The sequence below is a fragment of the Chinchilla lanigera genome, unplaced genomic scaffold, assembly GCF_000276665.1.
Source record: "Chinchilla lanigera isolate Chin_1 unplaced genomic scaffold, ChiLan1.0 scaffold00026, whole genome shotgun sequence".
Taxonomy (NCBI): Eukaryota; Metazoa; Chordata; class Mammalia; order Rodentia; family Chinchillidae; genus Chinchilla; species Chinchilla lanigera.
Window position 1 is genome coordinate 2255089 of NW_004955427.1, and position 18430 is coordinate 2273518.

The 18430-nt window shown below is 36.6% G+C and overlaps 1 protein-coding gene across 2 annotated transcripts in view; it reads left to right on the forward strand.

Annotated features, from left to right (window-relative positions):
* Nucleotides 1-18430, forward strand: part of Adgrg7 (adhesion G protein-coupled receptor G7) — a 70871-nt gene that overhangs the window by 20449 nt on the left and 31992 nt on the right. For both annotated transcript variants that reach the window (XM_005386303.2, XM_005386304.1), the window contains exons 3-8: nt 743-847; nt 7995-8107; nt 10387-10536; nt 11504-11604; nt 15554-15684; nt 15802-15909. In XM_005386303.2, the coding sequence (XP_005386360.1) occupies nt 743-847; nt 7995-8107; nt 10387-10536; nt 11504-11604; nt 15554-15684; nt 15802-15909 (708 nt within the window). The remainder of the gene's footprint in view (nt 1-742; nt 848-7994; nt 8108-10386; nt 10537-11503; nt 11605-15553; nt 15685-15801; nt 15910-18430) is intronic.

Sequence of the window (18430 nt, forward strand, 5' to 3'; positions counted from 1 at the left end):
AGCTCTTTTGAAGTTGAAATGCATCTTCCTATTAAGTACTTACTTACATGAATATTTTCTCTTTTCTTATTTTCCTTGAAGAGTGTTTAAATTAGTGGTTTCACTTCAAAAAAGCATCCCATGGTCCAAGTCCAACATTATTTCTTGGTCTGAGTGCCTCCCAGCGCTCCTCACACTTCCTGATGCTTCAGAGCTCTTCAAGCCCACTTTTATAACTGTCTCTCTTCTGTCAGCTAGCAAAACCCACATGTCTTATGACTTCGTCCTTCATGGTTCGGCCCGCATTCTCAAGATGACCTTTGCTACTATACGCTATATATTTTTATTAGCATATATTTGTAGTACATAATGATTACATTCATCGTGGGATGTGGTACATGTGCATAAGACATCTTAATTATTTTTTATTTCCTTCCCTTCCTATCTCTTCTCTATCTCATTTCTCCAAATTTTTAATTTTCAAGATTCTAACTAGTTTGATACATAATCCTTTTTGGTGTATTAGGGCTCACATTCCAGGAATATATTAAGCACTTTTAAGCTGGAATCTGTCATCTAACATAATAACTTCTAACGGCAATAATTTAACCAGGTAGGAAAGTGTGAAAGTTCCTGGAAGAATAGTGGATTTTAAAAACTCTTTAATTTACATGACATAGGTTCTGAACTTTAACTTTGATCTAGTTTCAAAGCTGAAAAGAATATAATTCATAATGAAAAATATTTTTTCTTTCCATTACAGCTAATTTCTGTGAAAATAGTACCTACATGAGTTTTACTTTTAACAGAATTCCAGTGGGCAGATATGGGCCTTCTTTACAAACGTGTGACCAGAGTACTACAAACGGTATGTGTTTATCAAAAATATCTCCTTTCCATAAGCTAAGAGTGGCTATGCAAAGTCGTAACTTTCATCCTTCCAACTAATGTTAGGTCACTGGAAGAGGTATCAAAGAAGGTTTTGTGTGCATCACTTTATAACTTCACTGCTCAAAGTTTATTGGGGGTACTTCACATAATCCTAAATTTTCTAAAACCTGAATATGGATCAGTTGTGGGCAGTCCTCTTAACCATTCCTTAATTGTCTTATTTTCCCAGTTTACTCTGTCTCCTACATTTGATCAGATTAATATTTGCTCTTTGAATTATAAAATTTGTCTATTTTTAAAATTGGTCCGGATTATAGATTTATACCATCCACATCTACTTTCAGCTTCCATCCTGCCAGGTAGAAATGCTCAATTGAGTCCTTTTGTAACTGCTAGTCCTTCATCTTCCGTGACTCTAGTTATCCATGTCAGAACACTCTGTAGCTTCCTCACACCTTTTCTGAACATGGCACCCTTACTGATGTACAGGTGTTCCAAGGGTAAGAGAGCAAATAATGATTTCTATTTCTAATGTGTTTTTGCTAATACCCAGGATGTTGATAACTCTCTTTGTTTCAATGCCATAGTGGGTAATATCTTTTGATAGTAAACTGGAAATTTATAGGTGTCTTTTGCAATAGACAGAGTCTATTTTGCCACGTAATTTTCCATACATGTTCTACTCATTCCTGGTTTGCATAGACTTTGATAATTTTCTTTTCCTATAGAACTGGACAACTGAGGAACAGAACCAAGTTTAGATCATTTGGAAAAATGTTTGAAAGAACTGCAGACAGTACTGACTGAGAATTTCATCATTTGTTTAGATATTTACTTTTGTATATGTCAAGGGTTCTTTAAAACACTAAATAAATCACATTAGTTGTTCTTTCCTATATGCTTGTTTACCTTATTTTTTCTAAGTGATTATGTAGACCTGCATTCTAGTTGAAGAAATCCAAATTGTCTCTGCCCACATATATCAAGATTATTCAAGCTGCATCTGTTTTTCCAGCCTCTTAAGAATTTAGAAGGTAAAAGTGAGGCTTCAGTTGCATTCCTACTTTGTTAGTAAACATAATGTGTGCCTGTGGAAGTGTTGTCTTAATTTTATATGCTTTGTGTATCTTAAATATTTCACAATGGTCTTAAAAACAGACACAACTTATAAGTCATAATTGCGTGCCATGAATTAGGACGAGAATGACTGCTAGTTCATCCACGAATGTGTTCATAATTGCTTAATATATTACTGTTTGGACAGGAGTTTAACCATCTTTTATTTGGCTGTTTATTTTTCTTTTTTGAGCACCTATTATGAAAATACGTTATTATATTTATCTTTGAATTTGAGATTGAGTCTGTAATATTATTTTAATGATACATATTCCAACTGCTGAAAAATTTGTTAATTTTATATTAAAAATTACTCCTATCTATGCAGCTTTGTTTTTTTTTTTTTTTTTGGTTTTTCTCGGGTACCGGGAACCGAACTCACGACCTTGCGCTTGCCAGGCAGGCGCTTTTGCCGCTGAGCTAAATCCCCAGCCCCATATGCAGCTTTGTATAGCAAATGATTACAAAGCTTTTCAATGATTTTTTGCTTTTTCATTAGTGTCTATGAATTTTATAAAATATTAGGTTTCAACAGTCTGCTTGAGGAAAAACATTGGTAGTACAGTAATTCAGGGTTGCTCCAGGGGTGGGTGTCCAATCTAGAAAAAGTTTATAAAACTTCAATTTCAAATCCAACAACAGCAAAAGCTATTAGGTTTCAGTGCACATAATATATTCTGGGTATAATTATCCCCTACTGACCTCCCTGTTCTTCCCTTCTGCTTCCCCTCGTTCCTTTCCTGTGGGTGCCTATAGTGTCCCTTCTGCCTTCACATCCTCTCATGTAGGTCCCACGTCTTAGGGAGAATGTGCAACACTTGCTTTCTGAGTCTAATCTATTTTGCTTAACATGATGGTGTCCAGTTCCACTCATTTTGTTCACCTTTTTGGTTGACTTCTACTCCGTTGTGTGTCTATATCACATTTTCTTTATCCATTTCTGTTGCTGGACCCCCCTAGCCTGGTTCCATATGTTGACTATTTCAAATTGTGCTGCAGTAAACATGGGTATGAAGGTACTTTATAGAATGGTAATTTTAATTCTCTGGGGTATGTCTGGGTCAAGCATTAGCTCGATTTTTAGTTTCTTGAGGAAACTTCATACTGATTTTCCTAGTAACTCTACTCTTTTACATTCCCACAAGCACTGTAGAAGAATTCCTTTTTCCGCACAGCCTGGCTGGCATTTATTGCTTTCTGTATTCTTAATGATAACCATTCTGACTGGGGTGATACAGAATCTCAGTGTAGTTTCGATTTGTATTTCTCTAATGACTAAAGATGTTGAATATTTTTTCATGTACCTGTTGGCCATTTGTACTCCTTTAGTATCTGTTCAGTTCATCTGCTCACTTGTTTATTGGGCTATTTGATTTGGGGGAGTTAAGCTCTTCAAGTTTTTCATATGTTCTAGGTATTAATTTCCTGTTGGATGAGTAGCCATAAAAGATTTTTTCCTATTATGTAGGATGTCTATTCAGCATCTTCATTTTTTCCCTTACTGTGCAGAATTTTTTTTTATTAATATATGTTTGCGTAACACAATGATTGCATTTATCGTGGGGAGTTGTACATGCACATAATACATCTTAATTCCTTTTCTGTCCCCTACTCCTCATAGCCCTCCCCACTCCTTTCAACTCTTGGTCCATTCCCATTTGCCAAAGCTCTGTTTTCATTTTTTCCTTCAATTATTTTCCCATCCCCTTTCCCTTTCCTCCTTCCCCACTCCCTCCATCTTTGACTGCCTTTCCCTATTGTCTGTCTTTTATTTTGCTCTTTGTTTATATTTTGGTTTCTCTTATATGAGCAGTATTTATACTTGTGTGTCTGGTTTATTTCCCTATACATTATGGTCTCAAAGTGCATCCATTCACCTATGAGTGACTCAAGTTTATCATTTATTATGTCAGAGCAGTACTTCGTTATGTATCAATGCCACATTGTATTTATCCACTCTGCAGAACTCTTCAATTCTTTGTAGTACCCTTTGTTGACCCTTGCTATTATTTTTGTGCTATTGGAGCCATATTCAGAGATGCTTTGTACATATGGCTTTAAGTGTTTCCCCTATGTTTTCTTCCAGCAGTTTCAGAGTTTCAATCTTATACTTAGGTCTTTGATCCATCTTGAATATATTGTTGTATAGGGTCAGAAGTAGGGTTCTAGTTTCAGTCTTTTACATGTAGATATCTAATTTTCTCAGCAATTTTTGTTAAAGGGACAGTCTTCTCTGGTATATACATTTTTACTTGGTCCAGTTTCAGATGGTTGTGGTTGTGTGGGTTTTGGTTTTCTTCTCTCTCTCTCTCTCTCCCTCTCTCTCTCTCTCTCCCTCTCTCTCTCCTCTCTCTCTCTCTTTCCCATTTGCTTAGATGTCTATTTTGTGACAGTACCATGCTGTTTTGTTACTATAGCTTTATAGCACAATTTGAAATCATGCATTTTGATGCCTCTAGTCTTGCTTTTTTTGCTTAGAATCGCTTGACTGTTCTGGGTCTTTTGTATTTCCATATGAATTCAAAGATTTTTTTTCTAATTATGTGAAAAATGTCATTGATATTTTGATGGAGATTGCATTGAACCTATAGATCATTTTTGATAATATGGCCACTTTAACAATATCAACTCTGCAATCTATGAAAGTGGGAGGTCTTTCCATCTATGCTAGTTTTCCAAGGTTTTTCTTCAGTGTTCTGAAGTGTTCATTGTAGAGGTCTTTCACTTTGTTACTGAGGTTCATCCCAGGTATTCTTTAAAACTATTATGAATGCAATTGTTTTCCTGACTTCTTTCTTAGCTTGTTCGTTATTGGTGCATAGAAATTAGTTTTTAAATTTTGATGTTATAGTCTGCCACTTTGCTTAACTTATCCATCCTAAAACTCTTCTTGTGGAGTTTTTAGGGTCTTCTAAGTACAGGATCATATAATCTGCAAATAAGGATAATTTTACTACTTCCTTTCTTATTTGTGTCCCTTTTATTGTTTCCTCTTGCCTAATTGTTATAGCTAAAATTTCAAGTACAATATTGCATAGGTGTGATGAGCCTGGACATTCTTCCATCCTTCCTAATTTCAGAGGAAATACATTTCATTTTCTACCATTCAAAGTGATGTTTGCTGTGGAGCTTTGGTATATACTCTTTAATATACTGAGGTATGATCTTTCGATACCGAATTTCTTCATGTATTTTATGAGTAGGGATGTTGACTTTTGTTGAAGTCATTTTCTGCATCAGTTGAGGTGATTATGTGACTTTTATCCTTGATTCTATTTATCTTGTGTGCTACATTTATGTATTTGTTTCAATTGAAACATCACTGCATCCATGAAATGAAACCAATTTGATCATGGTCAAAGACCTTTTTATGTGTTGCTGAATTTGATTTGATGAAGAATTTTTGCATCTATGTTATTTCTTCCCATTTTATTCCATGAAATTGTTTGAGGAACATTAGTATTAGCTCATCTCTAAAGTACTGGTGGAAGTTAACAGTGAGTTCATCTGATCCTTGGCTTTTCTTTGTTGAGGAACTTTTTATAACTGCTCAGTTTCATTGGTTGCTGTTGATCTGTTTAAGTTTTTATGTTCTCTTGGATTACTTGTGGTAGGTCATGTATCTAGTAATGTATCTACTTCTCCTAGAGTCTCCAATTTACCAGAATACAGGTCTTTTTAAATAGTACCTAATCATCTTTTGGATTTCAGTGGTGTCTGTTTTTTTTTTTTTTTTCTCTGGTACCGGGAACCGAACTCACGACCTTGCGCTTGCCAGGCAGGCGCTTTTGCCGCTGAGCTAAATCCCCAGCCCCAGTGGTGTCTGTTGTAACATGTCACTTTTTATCTCTAACTTGATTGATTTTGGTTTTCATTCTCTTTGCTTAATTTGGCCAAGAGATTGTCCATGTTATTTATCTTTTCAACAAACCAACTCTGTTGCATTGATCCTGTGTATTATTCTTTTAATATTTATCTCATTAATTTCATCTCTGATATTTAATACCTCTTTTTTTTGGATATGGTTTTAGTTTTTTCCTGTAAACCCTAGAAATGCATTATTAGGTTATGTGGGATCTTGCTGAGTTTTTTAATGTAGGCACTCAGCTAAACAGTCCTCTCTTAGGATTGCCCTTTCTGTATTCTAGAGATTCTGGTATGTTGGATTTTCATTTTCATTTAATTCCAGGAATTTCTTTGTTTGCCTCCTGCTATCTTAAGTAATCCAGTGATCACTTAAAAATGAAGTGTTCAACCATCACGTGTTTATGTAGTTTTTATAGTTACTGATTTCTAATTTTATTACTATATTATGGCCTAATAATATGCAAGAAGTTACTTACAGTCTTTGTATTCATGAAGCCTTGCTTTAGGGCCTAAGGTATGATCTAATTTGTACAGCATTCCATTATCCCTGAGAAGAATATACATTCTGCAGTTGCTGGCTGGAACATGCTGTAGACCTCTGTTAAGTCCCTTTGATATCTGATATAGTTGAACTTTGTCATTTTGTTTGGCTATCTATTGCTAAGAGTGGAGTATTAAAGTTACCCACTATTATTGTTTTGGGACCTATGTGTTCCTTTATGTCTATTAGTGTTTGTTTTATGAAATTTGGTAGTGTATATTTGGGGAATGTATGTTTAACCTTGTTATATATTCTTTTTGCTCATTTTTGAGTATGAATATTTATAACTGTCAGTAATTATAACTGACAGTTATAATATTTATAACTTTCAGGAAAAATGCGTTTGATATATGGCCACTTACAATTTGTGTCATATGTATGTGTATGTTCATTATGTCATAGAGTAGAGATACAGCTATCAAATAAATTATGAGTGGCACCAACCTTCTACCTTAAGTGTTGTTGAAGCAATCTGCAATGTCAGCTAGTCTAGTTGTTGCCCCAAGAAGCAGCTGCTCAATGCAGGTCTTCAGAAAAAATTTACCTTCTAATCACTTTGCCCTGTAATTATGATTTTATTTATAGCAGCTACTTAAGTATTAGCTACAGAAGTACAGTGAGGTAGGGAAGTTCAGGTAATAATTTTAGGATACAAATAAATTAAAGAAGCATTTGTTAAGAATCAAGGAAATATCTATTAAGTCTGCAAAGCAGGAGAACTCTTTGCCTTTCAGGAGTTACCCAGATAAAGAAGAAAAGATCAATATATATTCCGATATCTCCTAGGAGTTTTTCATACTGTTTCTAGTCTCTTAGATTAGGATCTTCCCACTATATCCAAGTTGAAGTGATTCTTTTATTTAGAGAATTTTAAAAAAATTAATTTTACTGGTACACTTTAGATATACATAATGATCACAGTCATCACAGCGAATTTGTACTTGTACGTAGTATATCTTGATTCTTCTTTTTTCCCCATCCCCCTCCTCCTTTCAACCCCTCCTCTGCTTATTTACAAAAGCTCAAAGCCATGTTTGTCCCTAATTTTTGAAAAGTAAATCTTCCTCAAAGACACCCTTTCAGGGAATAGCCGACTAGTTATTTGGACTCCAGATTTAAGCATCGAGACAAGCAGTGTCTGTCCTACGTAGTGTAATGATGGATTCACCTTTCCAGTGCTGTGTTTTAAACCGTACCAAACCTACTGGCTTCAAACAGCCATGATTTAGATTCTTCATGGTTCTGTGGATTGGCTGTGGCAGCTACATTCCGGCAGAAAGTCCAGAATAACCCCGCTCACGTGCCTGGGGCTGTGAGCGCTGGCTCTTGGCTAGAGCACCCCAGTTCTTCTCCACCCGGCCTCTGTCGAAGCAGATGATGCCGGGTTCCTTACGTAGCAGTCTCAGGACAGCGTGCGTCAGGCTTCTCGGGGCCACTGTGGGAGTGACACACTTGCCCTACGTTCTGCTGGAGGAAAGAGGCAGAGCAGACCCCACCTCCCGGTGGAAGGAGCAGCAGAGCCACGCTCAGATAAAGGGTGCGGACAGGTTCCGTACTTGTGACCATCTTTGCAGACCCTTTCCTTTTCTTTTTCTTAAAGCTGGCAATCCAATAGCAATCAGGCTGTGCAGTCTCTCTCTCTACGGAGAGATAGAACTCCAAAATGTGATCATAGGAAGTTGCGATGAAAATCTGGGAACCCTGGAAACGCAGGTATGTCATGGGACCCAGCTGATGGGTCCCTGGAAAAAATTATGACTCTCAACAAAATCTTCAGACACCGGACAAATTCCTGAGATACCTGATGGTCAAATCAATGGTTTTAAAAGCATCAAATTAAAAATAACAAAACTAGTAAGTAAAACTATTGTTATTTGTTTAAAGTTAACATCTGTTTGTGAAAAGGGGACAATTAGATATGTTGATGCAGCAAGTGATAATCTATAGCATATTTTAAATGGCTTTATCTTGTAGACTAGGGAAGTTTTGACTGAAATAGATCACTGATGTTTGAAGAAAGGTATTTGATGGTCCACTGGATCAGAATAAATAGGAAAATAATTGTGACCAAAAACCTTTTAAGACAGGAAACTCCTAACCTATGCTAGACTCAGGGCTGTATCCATGAGCAGGTGAAATATATCTGAATAGATATTCTCATGACATTATTTTGAGTAAGGATGAAGGCAAGTGCACATATATGTAAGCATAACACAAAGGCCAAGTGAAGGAAGGAAGGGGAAACGCACCTTTATGTAGGTTTTGTTTCAGGCACGTTACACATATCTCATTTAATTTTTTATTAAGGTTTTTTTCTTTTTGAGACAAGTCTCACTAAGTCTGAGTTGACTTTGAACTCACAATTTAGCCAAGGCTAGATTCAAACTCAGGGCAATCTTCCTGCCTCAGCCTCCTGAGTGCTGGGATTGCAGGCGTGCACCACCACACCCAGCTTCATTTACCTCTACTCAAACTTTTTGTGAGTTGGTTATTCTTCCCACGTTACAGATAATTACAGGTAATAACACTTGCTAATTGATGAGATTTTACTACAGTTTAAATACACATGCTTCTGATAGTATGATGGGGTCACATTATGAGGAACTAAAATGAAAATATTTTAAATTGAAAATGCATTTAATCCAACATCACGTTTTCCCAACACAGGATACTATAGTTGCCAATATTTTATTCTCTCCACTGTGTGGCTGACTCCGAGCTGTGATTTGCTGTCGCTGCCCAGCGTCACAAGACAGTAGGGCACGGCATAATAATAGCCGAGAAAAGGTTCAAAATTGAAAGTAGTTCCTGCAAAACACGTGTTGTTTCCACACCATTTATAGTGTCAGAAATCTTAAATTGAACCATCTAAAATGTGGGCTGTTTGTACTGAGCTGAATAATTTTTAAAAATCATAATTATCACAACGTTGTAGATAAGTACTGATGAACCTATTTTGTAGATGAGGAAAATATGGCTGAGAGGTGAAATGTTTTGTCCCGCGGGAACAGCCGCAAAGGCGATGGAGATCGTCTATGTTGTGAAATCCACACAGCACTACACTGACAGCAGAAGGGTGAGGGGCGGAGGGGGGACAGAGACGTGCAGGTGGTTACCGGTCGTGTCACAGACCGGAGGAAAGAGTGGCTTCTGCCGGTGTTTACCTCCTCCTTCCGCCGTTCGCAAGCCTCTTTGGATGAGCGCCTTCACATTTTCCTCTAAGTGGAGGAAAATGTGCTAAACTCTCAGTGTTGTTTTCTCTTCTGCATGATATACCTGTAAATCATCTAGCAAAGCGGCTAGCGTATATCATGGACCTAGCTATTGAACGCGACACTTGCTTCTGTCTACTAATTGTTCTGACGCTGCTCAGTGTGACGTTGATTTGAATTTTAAAACGATGCTGCCATCTAGTGAAAAACTTCACCCCACACGAATCCCCGCCAGCGCTCACTTCGGACCAACGTGTTTTAGACTCACCACGCGATGCCCCAGGACCAACTGGTATCTGGAGAGATTGTCTCCAAACTTTCTGCGATGGGAAACTAAGTTTAAAAAGGTTGCAACCCATTGCCAACCAATAACTTTTGTCAAACATAATGAAATAAAAGATACAGAAAATGCAAATGCAATTTCATAATTATTTATTATTGATTTCATTATCGGCAGCATAAAATTGCTATAGAAGTTGCTGACCACTTGCTGTCACTTTCTGTGTTTATCTCCCTGTGGACTTTGTAACAGTCAGTAAACAAGCACTGGCAGCCCATTGGAGTCAGTTAATCCTGGAAGGTAGTAAAGGCGGAGAAAATCGCTGGCCTGTACGTACTGCATCCTTTACACAAGGGGGAAATGAAACACGAAAAACTTGGTGGATGTGATTTTCAAGAGGTTAAGGCTCAGATAAATTTAAGCTTATACATCTGATTTTCTGGCAAATTAGTTAAACATAGTTTTATAATATTAGGGTTTTTTTTTAACTTTTAAAACAGATAGATGATATTTCAACAAACTCTAGGAATATTTCTACTGAAGCCCAGATTTTAACATCTGATGCCAATAAGTTAACTCCTGAGAATATCACTTCTGCTACTAAGGTGGTTGGACAGATCTTCAATGAATCCAGAAATGCTGACCCTGAGGTAAAACTCAAGACTCTAAAACACTCATGAGAAAGAAAAAAAAAGAAAACCAGCCAAATTCTAAAATTCTATTCCCTTAGCATGATATAATTTTTAATGGCTTACCATTAAAAGATTAAAAGATTCCAAATAACTCACCTTTGAACATGCTACTTAAACTGTGATTCTATTGTGTTAAACATATTTGCATTTTTGTCTTAACTCTCTGAAAAGATTAAACCTACTTTACATTATGTCATAGGCCAAACAGGGCTGTACCCTACCAAAATGGATTAACCCAATGTCTGCCCATTTGAATATCAGCCTATTCTTTCTTCTATTCCCTTTAAATATCTTATTACGAAGAAGTTCTGTGTGATCATAGGTCCTCTGAAAAGTAGATGGAATTGAAGGCACGAGTTAACAAAAGTGGAATTTAAAGAAAAGAATATTGATCACCCAGTGTAGAATTTACAGCAAGGTTAACCAGTAAAGACAGACAATTAAATAACAATCAGATACCAGGAGATCATTTCTATGACTCAATTCTAAGTTTGTGAAGAGAACCACAAATAATTTTACTAACTCAAATAGTTCTATAAGAAATGAGTTGTGCTGAGTGTTATGGGGTCTATTATTTAACTATCGGAGCCCTGCATTGTTCTTATTTTGTTTCTGCTTTTGCATCTAAGCATTTGCTTTTGTGTTCTTAGGGATGGGATGGAGTTGTGTGAAATACCTTGTAACAAGGTCAAATTAGAGTCCTAAGCCTCCTAATTTGTTACCTTAATTTTTATTTTCAATTTTCCTTGTCTTGATTCTCTTTGCCTTCTTTGATAAATCAAAATCTAAGACTTTAATTCTGAAAAATCTTGACCTCTGGATTACCACACCAGTAAAGCATCTTGCTACCATGGTAATTCAGGCTGTGGTGATGATAATGTATGGTGTGTGTTTTCTGTGATCATCAGTGACTTCTCCTCGGCAGGCTAAAAAAGTTGCTGTAACAACAGTGAGTCAACTTCTGTGGGCCAGTGAAGATGTTTTCCAAACAGCTGCCGCTACTGATAACCATGATGCTTTTGCAACGTAAGCACGATTTCAGTTTGACAAAGCCCTTTTCACTCTTTTAGGTTAAGGCATGAACAGGAGTAAGTGTGATTCCTCTGTCCTGCTGACAGAACTTGGCTTTCCACTTGATCTCAGTACTATAGGGAGTGCTCTGTTGCTATGTTATGTTGCTATGTTATGTAACATAGTGTTATGTGTTATGTTACTATGCTCCGTCTGTTACCTTCTGGTTCCAGGGGTGGCCTTGGCTGAGAAGCAAAGAATAACTGAGATGACTTAGTATGTAACTCACATTCCCTAGCCTCAGCCTGGCATGGCTAAGGGGCAACCACGCACAGCGGGAGCTCTTCAGCTCTTTCTCAGTACACGCACTGCAGGGAGCAGCCGCCTTTGGGGGTACACTGCCAGCCCCCATCCACACCGCAGCTCTCTCTTCCCAAGTCTGATGCATTTTCATTAAGCCTTCTTTTCATTTTCCAAGGATACACTGAAAAAGAACATTAATCCCACCCTGCTTTCTCTCTTCTTGACTCCTATAGTCCAGATTACTTGGTTATATATTTGTTTTAAAACTCGTTTAGGTTATCCATGGAGGGGGCAGGCTCATTTGGATTTACTGTGTTTTAAAATCCTTTGTACATTATGTATTCATTGTAGCAAAATAAGAAAATACATTGGTGAACAAATTTTTAACAATTACCCCACCTTTATTAACCTGTAGTGTGTGTGTATGTATATAGTATATATACGTGCATATATTATATATATCGTAACCTGTAGTGTGTGTATATATAAATACCTGTACTATATATACATTAGATACATTCCAGATATTTTTGCCCCCTCTCTATATATACATATGTATAATTTTACACCATACTGATTTATAATTACCCTTTGCACATAAACTTTTGTAAAAAGTATAAATACCTCTACATCTAACTCTTCATTTTAGATTACGGTGTGATATGCGTAAACTCTGTAACAGTGAAGATTGTTTCAAGATTGTATAGATGCTTTCAAGCCCTTTAATGTTATTAGCAATCAACATCCTTGTCAGTAAGCGTTGTGTGCTTGTCTGCTATTTCCTCAGGAGAAATTCCTCCTCATAGTTTTCAGTTCTGTCATGATTTCAGCCCACACCTCTTTAGTGTTCAGCCCTCAGAGTAGAAAAAGCATGACATAGAACATTTAGAATATTATAATTCTGACAGAGGGTGGTAGACTTTGTATAGAGTTTCACCAATGTACTTTGTGACTTCAGATTTCAGTAGGTATCTGGGTCATTTTTTTGAAACAGGGTCTCACTTTGTAGTTCAGGCTGGCCTTGAACTCACTGTGTAGCCCAGGCTGGCCTCGAACTCACAGTGATTGTCATGCAAGTGCTGAGATTACAGATATGCACCACCGCTCCTGGCTCTGGGTGATTTGCAGTGTAGAAAACATTTCATCTGAACTGAACATTTACAGATTTTATTCTTGTCGTTTCCTAAAACATTCATAACATAACAACTATTTACATAGCGCTTACATTTTGTTAAGTTCTATAAGCAATTTAGAGATAATTTAAAGTGGGACGATGTCCATAGATCATGTGAAAATACCACACCATTTTATCTGTAAAGGGCTGAACAGTGGTAAATTTGGGCAAACGGTCTCCTGACAGTCTGGGCGGACGGTCTCCTGACAGGTACCAGGCCTCTGTCATCCCTCTTAATTTAACTTCTCCTCTCTTTCAATCAGTTTCCTCATGTCCCGCAGCCACAGGATTGCCCTTGTAGTCTACTTATTTACTAAGATAAGCGAGAATAAGAAAGAGTGGAAGGGAAGAGAGTGACAGAGCAGAAAGACTCCAGCCCAGTGTCAGCCCTTCAAGATTCACAGCAATCTATCAACTATTCTCTTTTTGTAAGTAGGAAGGAACCATGAAAGTGGGGCAGAGCTCTGGAGCTCTGGTTAGGACTTATTTCTGTTGGTTGGGGCATCATAGAACAATCAATGAGTTTAGGACTCCTTTCTACATTTTGTACACTGCTTGCAAAGATTGATTTATAATCTCAGACCTTTTCTGTCATATTGAAAGGTCATAATGGCCCTTGTGTGTCTAATTTGGGGAATGAAAACTGTCTCCCAAATGCTAACCACTTTGTACGACTGCATTTTCCTTTACATTTGTATTCTTGTTCCAGCTAGTCTTCTTTGGTTACCCACTCAAACTATCTTGACCAAACGGAGATTTATGATAAAGAGGCACATGAGATTTCAGGGGAACACAAACAGGACCTTAGCAGAGCAGGACCCTATCCCAGAGCAGGGACATGGTTGGGCTCCAAGGCATCTTTAGAATTCTCAGTAAAGAAGTTTGTGGGTCTTCTTTCATTTTCGGAAGGAATCTTTATCCTCTTAGTTTTCATTTATATTTGTCTTTACAAAGATATAGGGATCTGTCTGATTCCTTCTGAACCATCTCTTTTCTGATATAACTGGTGCACTCACTGGAAAACTCCCAAACAAAATAATCTGATGGCTTCTTTTAGTCATTTATGTAAGCTTGATGGTTGGATATCTTTTTGTTTCTTTGATTTTCTTTTTTTCTTAGTACTGGGGATTTAATCCAATGCTCAGCCTCCAGATTAGATCAGCGACTCAGGCTACACTTAACCTAACCCGGTATGACACGAAGAGGAAAACAATCATTTGGGAGGAAAAAAAAGGCCTTAGTAGTAGCTGTGAAAAGAGCAGACCTGTAAAAGTGTTTGTGAACATGGTAAACATACTCCTCAGTTTAGCATATCTTTCCTCTTGGTCTACAAGTGTCTGAGATTGTTCCTATGGGATCTCCAGTGTTTAATAGGGTTCTTACGTGATAACTTCACAGATATTTTTCCACAAATAATGTTTTTAGCAGATTGGAGTTTTCTTAGGTATCCTTCCTTTTGAAGGCAGCTCTGGAAACCCATAAAATGGTATTAAAAAGAGTATTAAAAACATATGAAAGGGAGAAGCCTAGAAATGTTTCTATAAGAATGATAATTTTTTTCTTTCTATAAACTGTGGTGTTTAATCATAATGGTAAACTCAATTGGCTTGAGAGATGCTACAAGACTAGGAAAGCACGTGTCTGGGCATGTTTGGGTGGGCCATGAGGGTGTGACCTTAGGAAGTATATCTTCCTTGGCCCCTTCCTCTGTGGTTTGTCTCTCTGCTTTTCCTGCCACAAGGTTAGCAGCTTTGCTCCAGTACACCCTTCCGCCATGATATTTCTGCCTTGGAGCCTGCCCGCCATGGACTGAACCCTCTGAAACTTGTGAGACACAATAAACCCTCTTCCATCACATTATATATGTCACGTTTTGTACCAGCAACAAAAAGCTGGTTAATACAAAAGCAGTTCTTAATTATTTTAAACTTACATTTTTATTAATCTTTCTTAAAGGAGAAAAGAGTTTATTGGTAGAAAGAGAGATTTGAAATACAGAATATTTACATTTCCATAAAACTTTTATTTCTATTTTCATTAAAAAGATTATCTTAGGGGCTGGGGATTTAGCTCAGCGGCACAGCGCCTGCCTGGCAAGCGCAAGGTCATGAGTTCGATTCCCAGTACCGGAAAAAAAAAAAAAAATTTAAAATAATAAAAAAAGGAAGTGCATACCCAGTCAACACTTGGTGGGGCCAGTCTCCTTCTATATGGAAAACACTGTAACCGAATACAATTTCTACTGGAAATCTGTCTTCTGAATGCTACCTTGGAGAATCTGGCATCTTTGTCCAAGGTACCTTCAATGGAGACAGTCCACCAGGACTTTTTAAGAAAGTGTATGTGTGTGTGTGTGTGCGCGCGCGTGTGTGTACATATGTTATCCATTCGTATCTGAGCTCTGTTCTCATGGGTTTCTACTACAACATGGGAAATGTTGGATTGACAAGTTCTTTAAAATACTAAATTATGTTTCATTCTGTGCAGGCTTATTGAACAAGTGGAGACTTATGCCTTGACTTTGGGCAATGACTCCATAGTGGAACCTAATATAGCAATACAGTCTGTTAATCTAGTAGACCCAACATGTACAAGTGTCCGCTTCTCTGTGTCGAAAGGTGAGCTGTCTGTCGCACACCCTGGTCGTACAAAGACCACTCTGCTGCCAACCGTGAATGATGCTCTGTTCGTGAAAATACAGCTTTTCGAATTCTGCTCTTTTTCCCTTCTCATAGGAACAAGGGATTATCCAGCTTCTGGCCCAACATCTGTGGATACAAATGTGGACAGACTTAATCCAGACGGACAAACTGAACTTCAGATCTTAGTCAATACCAACTCAAGTAGGACTCAAACTTTATTATGTTTTGCAAAATGCACCGAAATAATAGACTTAGTAACTTAAAAATCCACCAAGAGAGAAACAATGTCTATTATTAATTTATTATTAGTTTCAAACCTTATAGTTTACTTTAGGTATGTTTGGGATCTGATATGGTACTCTACTATTCTAAGTCATAAAAATTCCATTAGTATCTGAGTTCTAATATTTCTTTCTTTCTTTCTTTTTCTTTCTTTCTCCCTTTCTTCCTTCCTTCCTTCCTGCTTTTCCTTTTTTTCAAAAACTTTTGTGGAGTGGAAGAATTGAAATACTCAGGTTATAAATACAAATTTGTGTTCCTACAAAAATCTTGCTAAAGGAGTTTTGTTTTACATTTATGTATATTAAAAATATTCATTCCAAAGCTTTGCCCACATTTACTGATGAAATAATACTCCCAGGCTCACACTCATCCTGCTTCCCACCCTTGAAACAGTTGATGTAATTAGCAGAGCTCTCATTTAATAGTATCAACTTTAGGCTATTTTCTCTATATGTCACCTTCTCTGGACTCTCTTTCATGTGATCTTTAAAGAATTCCTGTATGAAATTTGACGGAGGTGTATTTAGCAAGTTTTAGAAAAGTGAATAAATTAAAACATGTAATACCTATTTGCATTTCTTTTCTCCCCAAATTAAAAAAATGCCTCACATTACATGTTTTAGAAAGAATAAATTCCAATTGCACTAAAAAATAAAAGACTGATTATTCATTAATATCGTGCAATATAATTTCATGCCCAGTAGGTCTGGCCACATACTTTGTGGGGATAGAGACTAGATCTAAGTCCTTTATGTTATACTTTTTATTCAACTTGAAAATAGTTTATACATACAGAAAAGTGAAGAAAATAAAGTCAGCAGCACCTATGTACTTATCTGTGAGGTAAAATATGTCAGAATTTTGTGATAAAGTCAGCCCTCAGTATCCATGAGTGATTGGCTCCAGGATCCCATAGGAACACCAAATTCCAGGGGTTATTTTCCCTTATATACTATAGTGTAGCATTCTAATATAAGCATCTTTCCATGTAATTTTTTTTTTTTTTTTTTGTTTTTTCTCTGGTACCGGGAACCAAACTCACGACCTTGCGCTTGCCAGGCAGGCGCTTTGCCGCTGAGCTAAATCCCCAGCCCGCTTCCATGTAATTTAAATCATCTCTAAATCACTTATAATACCCAATGCAATGCAAAAACTGTAAGTGGTTGTTATACTACATCATTTGGGGGATAATTATAAGAAAAAAATCCTGTACATGTTCAGTATAGATACAGTTAAACAACTTTTTAAATCCATGGTTGGTCAAATCCAAAGATATGAAACTCATGAATGTGGAGGGCCTACAGCATTTGCTTCAGATCTTAACAAAAAGAAAAAGAAAAAAATAAGATATTACTGTTCTCTTATCTCTTTTTATCCTTCCTTCCCAGAAATTATATTTTTCTTAAAGGTGGTGTGTATCATTTTTATGTTTGTTTTCAAACTTCTGCTTCATATTTATGTAGCCATAAGCAATATATCTTATTATTGGAAATGTTTTAAACATTTATATAGATGGTATCTTGGTATATAGAAGTTGCTTTTTAAAACTTAATATCTTTTTTTAGACTCTTATTCATGTGTATAGCTAAGCTTATTTACTTTTGTGTAATGAGTATGGAAGAGATACTATTGTATTGTTATTTTCTTTTGCAGCTTGGAAATGCAATGATATTTTACTGTTAGATTTTTTTCCCTCTAATTTGAGCAATTCTCTATGTATCTATTAAACATTCAGATTTCCTATTCTGTGACTTTTCTACTCAAATACTCTGATCATTTTTTATTGGTTTGGTCTCTACTTTTTTGATCATTAACAATTCCTTGAGCATTCTGGATAGTGTGTCTTACTTACATAAATTGTAGATATCTTGCCTTCATCCTGTACCTATCAGTTCCCTAGTTTATTGTGTCTTTGGCCATACCAGAAGTTTTATTTGTAGTGTATCATATGTATCATTTTTCCTCTATGCTAAAGTCACCATTATAATGTGTTTTCTCTTGAATGTTTTTAATGTTTGTGTTAATATTTATATTTTCACTGCACCTAGAACTTGTTATTGTGTTTGGTAAGATAGGAATCTAATTTTTATTCCATATAAATTAGCAATATAATTGAATGGTTTGTAAATATTAAGAGACAGAAGCTCATATTGGACAGAAATGGACATTTAAAAAATTTATAGAAAAATTGTACGTATTATTGTGTAGAGCATAATGTTTGCATTGCATATATTATGTAAAATGATTAAATGCAGATAAGTAATATATGTATGGCCTCATATAGCTATCATTTTTGTGGTGGGAACCCTACTTTTCCCATCCCTAGCATTTTTTTTTTTTTTTTTTTTTTTTTTTTTTTTTTCGGTACCAGGAACAGAACGCAGTTCCTTGTGCTTGCAGCTAGGCGCTTTGCCACTGAGCTAAATCCCCAGCCCCATCC